This window comes from Haematobia irritans, chromosome 3, assembly GCF_050003625.1.
Source record: "Haematobia irritans isolate KBUSLIRL chromosome 3, ASM5000362v1, whole genome shotgun sequence".
Lineage (NCBI taxonomy): Eukaryota > Metazoa > Arthropoda > Insecta > Diptera > Muscidae > Haematobia > Haematobia irritans.
This window is the reverse complement of record NC_134399.1, coordinates 37,716,236-37,730,391: the sequence shown is the minus strand read 5'-3', so window position 1 is coordinate 37,730,391 and position 14,156 is coordinate 37,716,236. Positions and strand designations below refer to the sequence as shown.

At 32.7% G+C, this 14,156-nt stretch overlaps 1 protein-coding gene across 4 annotated transcripts in view; it reads right to left on the bottom strand.

Moving 5' to 3' along the window:
• RhoGAPp190 (Rho GTPase-activating protein 190) overlaps positions 1–14,156 on the bottom strand; it is a 55,817-nt gene that overhangs the window by 23,876 nt on the left and 17,785 nt on the right. Inside the window, exons 10-11 of one of the 4 annotated variants that reach the window (XM_075302770.1) lie at positions 7,774–7,899; positions 7,614–7,661 (exon numbers count right to left, since the gene is read on the bottom strand). The exons of the other annotated variants lie outside the window; for them this stretch is intronic. Coding sequence (XP_075158885.1) covers positions 7,614–7,661; positions 7,774–7,899 — 174 coding nt within the window. The remainder of the gene's footprint in view (positions 1–7,613; positions 7,662–7,773; positions 7,900–14,156) is intronic. 4 annotated transcript variants of the gene reach the window in all.

The window sequence follows — 14,156 nt, the reverse complement described above, 5'->3', positions numbered from 1 at the left end:
AACAATACGAATAAAAGAAGAGGAAATAAAAACTTAAAATATACACAAAAAATTTGGGCAACTGTAGCATTTGGTTTGCACCCAGCTGTTCTCCAGACAGACTGGTTTTTTACCTTGCCCACATGTTTGCCTTGTAGGACGCTTCCTTTTTCCCATCATGGTAGCACATATAGCAAGCGATTTTTACTGTCACCTTCATCAGGCATAAAAGAAATAGCCAACGATTGTATAGTTTCATCGATAATGTGTCTACAATGCTCAATTTGTTTGTTGTATTTGGTTTAGAGCCGTTAAAACTTCATGTTTTCGATTCCATTAAGGATTTTTATCCCATTTAAATCCGTCTTTGCTAACCAAAATTTGCTACCTGTCTAATTCAGATAGTTCACCGTCGTATTCCATATGATATTCCCCCAATTCATTCTCATGTAAATCGGAGTAAAATTTGGCCTCTGTGATCATATGTGTATAAATCGGACTAAAGATATACAAGAGAGCTATATCTAAATCTGAAACGATTTAAACCTAATTTGACATGCATAGCAAGAATGTTAAGTCAACAACCTGTGCAAAATTTGACGTAAATCGCGGGTAAAACTTAAGCCTCTTTGGCCATATGTGTATAAATCGGGCGAAAGATATATATGGGAGCGATATCTAAATCTGAACCATTTCAACCCAATTTGGCATGCATAGTAAGATTATAAATTCTGCTCCCTGTGCAAAATTTCACGTATACGGAGCAAAACTTTGGCGTCTGTAGTAATATGGGTGTATATCGGACGAAGAATATATATGAGAGCTATATCTAACTCTGGACAGATTTCAATAATGTCGAACAGATAATGTTCAAAAAACAACAATATTTTTTCTGTAGCGAATATCAGAATGCAAAACAAACATAAAAAAGCGGTTACGAAAAAAACTTTGGTGCCTAAGCTAGGGTTAACTTAAAATTTACGAAATTACACCCTCTCATAGATGAAAAAATTAACTAAATGTAAAGAAAACAAATCATTTTAACCATACAGTAGTTTTTACTACTTTTGTAGTCGTGCTTTAGTTCACATTTAACTTAGAACTTAATACCCATGTTTAGTTCACAAATTTTAGTGAAATTTCGAAAAAAAAATGAAATTTAACTACAAACAAATAAGTCTTTTTGCAATAAAAATAAGTTAAACTTAGCACTAGTTTAACCACGCGAGCTTCTAAATAGTTCGATTCGATTTTGTGTTAAATGCACAGAAAAAATATCACCAAATTTTTTTCGGTTAAAAATTTAGTCGAAGTTGGAATTGAATCGAATAAAATATTCATTGGATTGCTTAAAACAAATAAAAAACAAATAACCAGTTAAACATGTGATTCAAAATGTTGACGTTATAATTAAAATTCAATTTAGTTAATTTAATTAACTTATTAATTAAAGCGAATAAATATTCAATTAAAATAATGGTTGAAATGATTTCAATTAAAACCCAATTGTTTTTAATACATTTTTGATCAAGTTTAGAAAAAACTCAACAAAAGAATTGATTTAATTAACTTTTCAATTAAAATTCCTATATAAATGCACATTTCAGCGTTCAAAAAAGACGAGAACGCGAACGTAATAATAGTATCCTTCAATTGATTTATTTAAATAAGTGGTTGATTTTTATCGCAAAAATAATTAAAATTATAATTGATTCAATTAAGTTTTTAATTTAATTATGCCTCAAACCCAATCAATTATATAATCAATTTATTGAAAACTGATTTTGTCTTCAACAAATTGGAGACATAATCATTCTTTTATCCAAAAGCGAAATTAATTGATCGAATTATTTTTTTTTAACTGAAATTGTTTCAATCACGAGAATGATAGCATCAATTACAAAACTAATTGAAAATATTCTAGATTAAAAAAAATAATTGATCTCTTAGGCACTTTTAATTAATTTTTTAATTGGTCCAATTGAAAATTAATTCATTTGACATTTAATTCATTTGCCAGTTCCGATCACTTTAACATGGGTTTCTCATTAGCGGGATAAATGTAAACTTTGTGAAATAACTGTGACCCATACCAAACTACAAGTCATGGAACAGTATAATAGGTTCCGTCTTTAGGAATATCATGAGTTAGTCTTGCACCTCTTTCGAACCTTTTTCAGATTTGCTTTAAAAAATTTGAGCCGATTTTCAAAAATGTCGAAAGTTAATTAATCGAATTGAATTAAAGAGTGGACATCGATTTTTTTTTTGACAAAAATCGATTAGTCATTAGGGAATTCGTTCCAAACCAACGAAGTGGAGCTTTTTTGATTTATTTATTCATTTAAAGCGCAATAGCTCTTATCTCTGCCTTCTGAAATTAAAAAATAAGGACGATTCTTCTTTATTGCATATTCGATACTAGAATATTTTGAATCCATGTCATCTCTTGTCTTCCGTTTTCCTTCTATATTGGTTTGTAAAATTGTCTGTAGGCTAAGGTATTTTGGGTTTCGCATTATATGACCAAGATATGAAGTTTTTCTTCTTTTTATGTGAGTGAATAAAGGGTGATACGGTCAAAATTTGGTCAATTTGACGTATTTCTTTCAAGTTTGCATTTAAAAAACCAGAACACCCCTCATTTTGAAGGTGTGTGTGTGTAGAATGTTGCTCCTATTTTGATTTTGGAATTCACTCTTCAGTTGTCAAAATGCCGTCCAAGCAAGAAGAGCAGCGTATCAAAATTTTACTCGCGCATCGCGAAAATCCGAGCTACTCGCACGCAAAGCTGGCAAAATCGCTAAAAGTTGCCAAATCAACCGTTACAAATGTAATTAAAGTGTTTGGGGAACGTTTGTCGACAGCCAGGAAGTCTGGATCGGGGGGAAATCGAAAACCGGAAGCCGCTGAGACGACAAAGAGAGTTGCCGGTAGTTTCAAGCGAAACCCTAACCTCTCTCTCCGAGATGCCGCAAATAAGCTGGGTGTATCGTCTACAACCGTGCATCGAGCCAAAAAACGCGCCGGACTATCGACTTACAAGAAGGTAGTGACTCCAAATCGCGATGATAAACAAAATACGATGGCCAAAGCGCGATCCCGGAGGCTGTACACGACGATGCTGACGAAGTTTGACTGCGTGGTAATGGACGACAAAACCTACGTCAAAGCCGACTACAAGCAGCTTCCGGGACAGGAGTTTTATACGGCAAAAGGAAGGGGAAAGGTAGCAGATATTTTCAAGCACATAAAACTGTCAAAGTTCGCAAAGAAATATCTGGTTTGGCAAGCCATCTGTACCTGTGGCTTGGAAAGCACCATTTTCATAGCTTCCGGGACTGTCAACCAAGAAATTTACGTGAAAGAGTGTTTGAATAAACGTCTGCTGCCTTTCCTGAAGAAACATGGTTGTTCCGTACTGTTTTGGCCGGATTTGGCATCTTGCAATTACGGTAAAAAGGCCATGGAGTGGTACGCCGCCAACAACGTGCAGGTGGTTCCCAAGGACAAGAACCCTCCCAACACGCCAGAGCTCCGCCCAATTGAGAAATACTGGGCTATTGTCAAGCGGAACCTAAAGAAGACCAAAAAACTGCTAAGGACGAGCAGCAGTTCAAGGCAAACTGGCTTTCTGCGGCGAAGAAGGTGGACAAGGTGGCTGTACAAAATCTGATGGCAGGTGTCAAGCGTGAGGCCCGGCAATTCGGATTTGGAAAAGCGAAAGCCTAACTGAATAATTTTCCTGAATTTTATACTAATAGAACTTGAAAAATAAATTTAATTTGATTTTTTAAATAAACGATTTCGCCGATTTACATGCGTTTTCCCTTGACCAACTTTTGACCGTATCACCCTTTAGTTCTCTAGTTCTGTTCAATCTCCGTAGAACTTCGTCATTTGACACATGAGCTATCCATGGGATTTTAAGAATCCTTCGATATATCCACATTTCGAATGCTTCCAATCGCTTGACATCTACTGCTTTTAGTGTCCATACTTCCACTGAGTTTAGCAATATTAGCCATATGTAGGCTTTTATGAACCTTGTCTTTGTTGTGATATTAATATCATGGCTGGTTAATACTTTCTTATATTTGTGGAAAGCTTCTCTTCCCATTTCTATCCGGCATTTCATTTCTTTGGAGTTACCCCATGATCATTTATTGAGAACCCGAGATATTTGAAGCTCGACACTCTCTCGAGTGGAGTGTTGTGAATTGTTAAATTCAAATTTTCATTGATGTTCCTTCTGCTGATTGTCATATATTTAGTTTTGTTGGTATTTAACAGGTTGGCTGATAAGTCCCCGGTCTGACACATAGATGGCGTCGCTAGTATTAAATGCATATTATTTTTATATAGTACCAATCTTCAAATGATTCGTGTCAAAATTTGAATTTGACTAATTTGAAGTCAATTAGTTTGTGAGATAGAGCGTCTTTTGTGAAGCAACTTTTGTTATTGTGAAAAAATAGAAAAAAAAGGAATTTCGTGTTTTGATAAAATACTGTTTTCTGAAGGGAACAAATACGGTGGAAGCAAAAACTTGGCTTGATAATGAGTTTCCGGACTCTGCCCCAGGGAAATCAACAATAATTGAATGTTATGCAAAATTCAAGCGTGGTGAAATGAGCACGGAGGACGGTGAACGCAGTGGACGTCCGAAAGAGGTGGTTACCGACGAAAACATCAAAAAAATCCACAAAATGATTTTGATGACCGTAAAATGAAGTTGATCGATAAGATATCAAAGGAACGTGTTGGTCATATCATTCATCAATATTTGGATATGCGGAAGCTCTGTGCAAAATGGGTGCCGCGCGAGCTCACATTTGACCAAAAACAACAACGTCTTGATGATTCTGAGCGGTGTTTGCAGCTGTTAACTAGTAATACTCCCGTGTTTTTCCCTCGATATGTGACAATGGATGAGACATGGCTCCATCACTACACTCCTGAGTCCAATCGACATTCGGTTCAGTGGACAGCGACCGGTGAACCGTCTCCGAAGCGTGGAAAGACTCAAAAGTTCGCTGGCAAAGTAATTGCCTCTGTTTTTTGGGATGCGCATGGAATAATTTTTATCGATTATCTTGAGAAGGGAAAAACCATCAACAGTGACTATTATATGGCGTTATTGGAGCGTTTGAAGGTCGAAATCGCGGCAAAACGGTCCCATATGAAGAAGAAAAAAGTGTTGTTCCAGCAAGACAACGCACCGTGCCACAAGTCATTGAGAACGATCTGGCCCGCAGCGACTTTTCTTGTTCTCAGACCTCAAAAGGATGCTCGCAGGGAAAAAATTTGGCTGCAATGAAGAGGTGATCGCCGAAACTGAGGCCTTTTTTGAAGCAAAACCGAAGGAGTACTACCAAAATGCTATCAAAAAATTGGAAGCTCGTTATAATCGTTGTATCGCTCTTGAAGGGAACTATGTTGAATAATAAAAACGAATTTTGACAAAAAAAATGTGTTTTTCTTTGTTAGACCGGGGACTTATCAGCCAACCTGCTAATCTTAACACATATGATTCACTACACGTAGTTACCGTTGTTACAAGATTTTGTAGGCCTGATAAGCTGTCCGCTATTAGTGTAGTATCGTCAGTGTATCTGATATTGTTTATTAGGATTCCTTCTTGTGCGTTATTTATGGATTCTTTGAATATTCTTTCGGAATAAATATTAAACAATAGTGGGGAAAGTGTACAGTCTTACTCCTTTGGATATATATATTTCCGTTGATATTCACGTGTGCAGTTTGGTGCCAGTATAGACTTTTAATACATATAATTTCTTAAGGACGATTACACCACAATTAAAAGTTTGTTTAGATTTGTTAGAGACAAATTTACCCAAGTAAAAAATCTTCATATCTGATAATAGTGTTTTTTTATATTAAGAAAAGATTGAACCCTTTCACTACTGATGTCCTCTACAGAGCACAGGCCAAACTTCTGCAGAGATTTCCATGTAATTTATATGATACGTATTATTAATTCGTGCCAGTATAGACTTTTAATACATATAATTTCTTAAGGACGATTACACCACAATTAAAAGTTTGTTTAGATTTGTTAGAGACAAATTTACCCAAGTAAAAAAATCTTCATATCTGATAATAGTGTTTTTTTTTTATATTAAGAAAAGATTGAACCCTTTCACTACTGATGTCCTCTACAGAGCACAGGCCAAACTTCTGCAGAGATTTCCATGTAATTTATATGATACGTATTATTAATTCGTTCATTAAATTTTGACTCAAATCCAAAGGAAAATTCAACTATAATTATAATTGGAAAACACATAAGAAATTACTAAATCATATACACTCTTATAAAATTACAAGAAAATTATTTCATCTAAAAGTGAAATAATAATTTTCCATTCAAAAAATTGAAAAAGTGAAGTTCAATAAATAATTGATTGCCCCAATTAAAAAAATGTTTTAAGTTTCCAATCAGTATCCATTAAAAATGAATTGAATGTGCCGAAGATATCAATTATTGTTTCAACCAAGTATATTTTCTATTTCTAATTAATTCTGTGATTGATACTTTCGTGATTAAAGAAATTTCAATAATAAAATTAATTGAATCAATTAATTTCATGATTGAATCAGAAAACAATCATTTGTTCATTGTATGATATCGTCCATTCTTAAAGTTAACATGAAAGTCGATTACTCGGTTTGAGTAAATTTTAAAAAATATCAAAACTCGATTTGTCGAATTTAAGGATTACAAAAAGTCGTTTTTGAATTTTATCTGACAAAAGTGGAAAAGAAAAAACTCTTGATATACACACACACTCAATTTCTGATATTGTATTTTACAAATATTTACAAATTTGTGAGACTGAAAAACATTTTACAAATATTTTATTAAATAGTACTATAAAGAATTCGTGAAATTAGATGTCCAATTTCTCCTAACAACGAGTGCTGTCCGTTTTCACTTCGAGAAGTTTTGAAACCCTCACAAATGTCATCATTATTCCTGGGAGGAAATGAAGCACATCTGAAAAACTTTAAACCCATGGCCTTTCGTATGCAAGGCGATCATGCTAACGATTGCACCATGGAAGCTTCCAATCAGTGTATGTAAAATAATGTGTGAAGTCAAAGTAGAATACAAACATGCTTGAATTTATCGAATTCTTGAGGGGATAAATTTGAAAGATTGCAGTCGTAGTTATCTTATTAAATTCTTTTTTTTTTTTTGGAAAGTAGGTTGAGAAATTGTAGGGGGTTTCACAATTCAGAGATTAAATATAGGGTAGTATACTGTATATTTAATGGTTCTACAGTAGAAAAATTTTAGTGAATTAATTAATTTTATTGAAGCTGATATTTTACTAAATTAAGAAATATATGACTGTCTCAGCTGCGCATATTATTTAATTGGGATTACATACTATTTTTGTTGAAGCATTGCAGTTTACTAAATTTAGAGTCTCTAGTGCTAAGTAAAAATGTGTGCATTACATAAAAAAAAATATTTTCTGCAAACTGAAAAATATTTTGGGGACGTTTAAACGTGCATTTGGGCAAAACTTAGAAATAAAAATGAACGCAAAACAAAAACATAACAAATGGCATGAACGTTTCTAAAGAAAATGACAATTAGTAACCTGCATCATGGGTAGCCAATGAATCCTTCGACCCGCTTACATCCGCTGCTTATGAAAATTATTTCAGTGAAAAAAGAAATGAATGAAAATATAAGCAAATTAAATAACTGGTAAATTTTGCTAAAAATTATTATTAAATTGAATGAGAACGGTTTATTACATGTTATTTCTTCCAAACTAGACTCGGAAGCTGAGACAAATTGGCTCTTATATGAGCATGTAATGAGCTGATGATCTGGAGGTGCTGGCTCTGGAGGAGTTGTTGGAGGTGGAAATATCTGGAATCCTTTATGATAATCACATATTAGTTTTCGTATAAGATATGTGTTATGTATACTGAAATATGTATGCCTGTATGCTATCTAGAATACTAGAGCTACGTGTAGTTTCTTTGTAACAATCATTGTTAAAATAAAAATTGATCAAACAAAAAAAAAAAAAATAAAACAAAAACTGGTAGGACTCATAAGCAAGGACCCAACATTCTGGATGAAGGGTTTAAGAAAATATGCATTTTTTATTTAATTCTTATATAAATATAGTATATAAAATATAATAATATTGACTAACCATTTCATAAGAAACCAGTATTATATATAAAATATTTATTATTTCTTGTGAGCAATATTTTCTCTATAATTTCTAGCTCTATTTTGCGCTTGAGATCAATATTTGTACAAAAGTCTACTAGAATTCAAATTCTACATACATACATATGTACATATATGGTATTAACAAATTTATTTATTAATTTATTTATTATTAATATCATTATGTAAAATAAAAATATTCAGCTATTTGTATTTTTAATGTTGGGCTTTTTGAAGTTCTACCTCCAGATTACGAGAATAGACGGCATTATAAAAATGTGTAGAAATTAAAAGCGGCCTATTGCTAAAAGACACAACTGATACAAATTTCTGAACGCGTTTGGTTACATTTTAAATTTTTAATGTCACTAAGTTTACAACAGATTTGGAAAGTTAATAAATAAAATCGTTTATCTCTTGAATGATGGTTTCGTACTTTCGCAGTCTTTCGTACAAATCATGATCTTACGTGTATACAACATTTTACATTACATGGTTTCATAAAAGTTTTGCAAACGAATTTTTCCGTTCGCAGTCTTTCGTACAAATCATGATCTTACGTGTATACAACATTTTACATTACAAAGTTTCATAAAAGTTTTGCAAACGAATTTTTCCGTTCGACACCATCAAACGTACAAATTGAGATATCGAAAAGAATTCCAAAAACAAAAAATGGAAAAATCACATGTGATTTTTGGTTTTGAAAGGTAAATTGTATAGCAAAATCCCGTAAACGAAACCAAAAACGTCTTTTACCAAATACGTGGTATCAAACAATTGCCTATACCTACTTGTGTACACTAAAAAAATAATCTCCATTCTATTGACAATAAAAAATTTGATTGAATTTGAAAAAAAAAAATATTCAATTAATGTATTTATTAATTTCTCAATCAAAATAAAAATAATATTAGTTAAATAAATTAATTTTTCAATTAAATCAGTTATTTTTTTAAATTTAAGTTTGTGATGGAAGTCAATGAAAAATTAATTGGATCAATTATATTTGTGGTTGAAGGTAAATATTTTTTAATATTGTGTAACATAACAGGTTTGAGCAATGATAGCCAAAAAGATCAACTCCAGCCATGAAAACTCATGACCAAACGCCCATTAAAGGTGCATGAAAAAGGTCTTACAGTAGGTATTACTACGGACAACAAACGCAAAGAAATATGATAACAGTCAAAAAAGGGGAGAGCATCCGGCAAACGTGCTCCAAAAAAGCAAAGACCGTCTCATCGGCTGGCAAACAAGGTGCGACACATAGCGAAAATCTGATGAAGAGAAAAGCGATCACAGGATTGGTAGAGCTGCAAAACTATCTATGGTTCGGCTAGGCCGACTCTTATGTACCCTCCACCATAGATTCTACTAAAGACTGTTATCCACAATCGAATTACTTGGGTTGTGGTAATACTTGCCGATGGCAAGGTATCTCAAAACTCCTTAACATCGTCTTCTAAATTGGAAGTTAGTCCATACGGGTTATATATTAGACAAAAAAAAGGCAGATTAAATACCTAAATAATGTTGTTCCTTACTAACCGATATGAACGCGGTAAAAGAGAGGCAGAAGTGAAATATGGGGGTCGATTTATACAATAATGGTATATAAAATTATGAACCTATATGGGGCAATTTTTGTGTGATTAGTACCAAATTTTAGCAAGATCAAATAAAATTTGTTTATCCAGGAGAAGTAAAATCCGGGGATCGGTTTAACTGCGGGTTATATATAACTATATGGGCCAATTTTGGCATGGTTGTTAGCGACTCTATACTAACACAACGTACCAAGTCTCAGCTGAAGCGGATGAAATTTGCTCTTCCAGGAGGCCCCAGAGGTCAAATCTGGGGATCGATTTATATGGGACCCACGTGGTGCAATAGTTAGCATGCACGCCCTGCATACACAAGGTCGTGGGTTCGATTCCTGCTTCGACCGAACACCAAAAAGTTTTTCAGTGGTGGATTATCCCAGTAATGCCGGTGACATTTCTGAGGGTTTCAAAGCTTATCTAAGTGGTTTTACTGCAATGTGGAACGCCGTTCGGACTCGGCTATAAAAAGGAGGTCCCTTGTCATTGAGCTTAACATGGAATAGGGCAGCACTCAGTGATAAAAGAGAAGTTCACCAATGTGGTATCACAATGGACTGAATAGTCTAAGTGAGCCTGATACATCGGACTGCCACCTAACCTAACATAACCTAACCTATATGGGGGCTACATATAATTAAGGACCTATATGGACCAATTTTAATATGAATATTAGAGACCCTATACTAACACCACACTCAAAAAAAGTTTACTTGGATCCAAAGATTTTGACATTTCCTTAAGGATTTTGGTATTGATTCCGAGCCAAAAATGCGGCTTCTTTAAAATAAAGACATTTTTAGCGACCTATCTGGCTTTAAATCTTGGACCAATAAAATTAAAATTAGGATACAGATCGAATTTATCAAATTTTTATTCGCTTTTCGCGGTTCATTAATAAAGGTACTCACGTACAAACAAATGCCAGCTTAAAAATCCAAATTATAACGGATACATCAAAGTAACAAAATGTTTTCTTAATTCCAAAAAAAAAAAAACTTTAAACCAAAGACGCTAAATCCTCCTAACCTATATTTGAAGCGTTTTTATCTTAAATCTAAAGTTTCAATATTTCAGCTAATTTAAGGACAATTTCTTTAAATCAAAAATGTGTTTCTTTACTTTAAGGAAAATTAGCCTTAGTTCAATTTGTGTCCTAAATTAAATGAAAAAAATTTTGAAGCAAAGATTATAAACTTTAGTTCAATTAAAATTTGTTTATTTTAAAATTTGTTCTTAATATTTTGTAAATTTCGCATCCTAAAATTTAGGATGCATCGCATCCTTAAAATTTTATCTTTAGTATCACGTAAATATTTTTTTGCAGTGCACGTACCAAATTTCAACCGGATAGGATCCAAGAGGATCCGCAAGTAAAATCTGGGGATCGGTTTATATGGGGACTAGACGTAAAAGTGGTCCGATATGGCCCATTTGCAATAACTACACCCATTGCAATACCTACACTGAAAAAAATATTGACCTAATATGGAAGATTATGCAACTTAAATTTTAGGATTCGAAATTTACGCAATGTTAAGAACAAAATTCTTTAAAATAATGAAATTTTAATTAAAAGAAAGTTTATAATCCTTGCTTCAAAATTTTTTTTCATTAAATTTAGGACACAAATCTTGAAATTTTGCGTCCCTCTGTTGAAGTTGTAGATCTTTGAAGTAAGGCAAATGTTCCTTAAAATAAAGAAAAACATTTTTAATTTAAAGAAATCGTCTTTGACCATATATTGAATTTTTAAATGTAAGATAAAAATGCTTCAAATATAGGCTAAGATTTATTTTAAAGATTTGCATCTTTGGTTTAAAGTTTTTTTAGCATTAAGAAAATAGTTTTTACTTTGAAGTACTTGGTATAATTTGGATTTTGAAACTGGAATTTGTTTGTACATTAATACCTTTATTAATATATCGCAAACAGAGAATAAAAATTCGCTGAATGAGATCTGTATCCAATTTTAATTTTATCGACCCTAGATTTAAAGCCAGGGAGGTCCCTAAAAAATGTCTTTATTTTAAAGAAGTCGCATCTTTGGCTCGGAATCAATACCAAAATCCTTAAAGGAAGGACAACATTTTTGGATCCAAGTAAACTTTTTTTTTGAGTGTATCTACCGACCTACATCAACAACAACTACTTGTGCCAAGTTTCAAGTCGATAGCTTGTTTCGTTCGAAAGTTAACATGATTTCAACAGACGGACGGACATCCGTCCAGGCGGACGGGCGGACATAGCTAAATCGACTCAGAATTTCACCACGACCCAGAATATATATACGTTATGGGGTCTTAGTCCAATAATTCGATGTGTTACAAACGGAATGACAAAGTTAATATACCCCAATCCTATGGTGGAGGGTATAAAAACAATCTATAGTATTGATACTGTCGGATTTTTTCCAATAACTATTTATTCCCGATTTAAAATAATAAAACCTGAGGAAGAGGAAAACGATCACGGGATTGGTAGAGCTGCAAAACTATCGATGGTCGTACCATTCGATATTTTCAAAAAAAAAAAAAACTATCTCGATACTATCGATTTTTTTAATAACGAATTATTCCCGGTTTTTTATGTTTTTCGTTAAATAAATGTTTGCACCTCTCTTTGCGGATTTGAAATTGACATTTTATTGAGTTTAATTTAAAACGAATAAACGAAAACAACAAAAAAGCTACTTCAAGTAAATGTGAGTACTAAGTTCGTGTTTAGCCGCTAAAGTGAAAACTAAATCAGTAAAAAAAGGCATAAAATTATACATATTTGTTGCAGATTTCACTATAACTTGATGGGGAATAGCCCAAAGCAAATTTTCACAAAGTTTGTGTTCCTTAAAATGGATTATTAAAGAAAAGTAATCGTGAAAAAATGACGGCTAAACTCGAACTTAAAATTTTTTGATAACATTATTTTATTTCAAACAATTTCTTCTTTTTGAACTTAGTATGGGTCCAGATTCGTTGAACATCCATTCTGACTCTTTAGGTGGTGGTATGGAAAATAACATAAGGATCAATGGATATCATTTCAATTAAAGCGCAATCAAAAATTAATTTTACGTTCTGAATTGATTCGTAACTTTTAGCCTTTTTAAAAAGCTGTGAAACGGAATTTCCTGATATCTGTTATATGGAAAGAATTATATGAAGAAGTGGAGGAAATCGTTATTGCCATTTAATTTTTGCAGATATTGCTCCATTTCTAGTAAAGTCGCTATATCGATAGTAGCTTAAAAATAAAACCATCGATATTATCGATAATTTTTGCCACACTAATGGTTGGACCGATTTGACGCAGATTTCAAATGAAAATGTTTGACTTATTGCTTAGTACTAAGCTCGTTTCTGGCAAAAATTATTATTAGTATTTATCAATCTGAATAAGGTTTAAAACACAGGATTAACTTATTTGGCGTATTTACCAACCTCAATAAGGTCCAAAACACAGAGTCAACTTATTGGTGCGAAATAATATGCATGCCTATGCTAAAATGCCAGAGTTGCATCAATATGTTCGAAAAAAATCAAAACAAAGATTTCGCGCAAAAGTATTTTATGTGGATTATTAGGCTTAACTGAGAAAAATTGTGTTTTTCACTATGCTAATGCATCGGCTCCTAAAGAAGTCACTAGCTGCTCATACATAGGGCGAATAAGCAGGCCTATTATATAGGCCTCAACGAATGTATTTTTTAGACGGCTAAAAAAAACAAACTTTGAGATAAAACTCCTGTTTTTTTCCTTTCCGTCGTTTGATTTTTTTAGTAAAAATTATTATTATTTGTACATTTTCCGGAGCAACCTAAATAAAGTGAACGACAATAAATTAATAAATAAATTTATCCAGGTGTCATCGCTGTTTTGCAAACTATTTTCCGAATTTTTCCAAAAGTTATTTATATTTTTTTCTTTGTCGCATTGCATTGGCGAAGTTGTTGTTAATGTATACAAAATACCCTTAGCACCAGAATTCAATATACACAGAAAAAAATATCACCAGAATATTTCCAATTAAAAAGTTAATTGAAGTTGAATGTTTTTTCAATTAATAAATTAATTGATACAATTAACTTTTTAATCAAGGTAGAAACATTAGGTTAATTAAGTCAATGATTGAAAATTTTAAAATTTTTAATTAAAAAATTAATTGATAGAATTAACTTTTTAATCAAATTCAGAAGACGAAGTCAGTTAAAAAAAGTGATGAACATTTCTTAATCAAAATAAAATTTCTATGCCAATTCAGAAAGTAGTTGAAAATAGTTACCTTTTTAAATAAGAAATTAATTGGGGTTTGCATTCAAAATCAATTAAATTTTTAATTGAATCAATTAA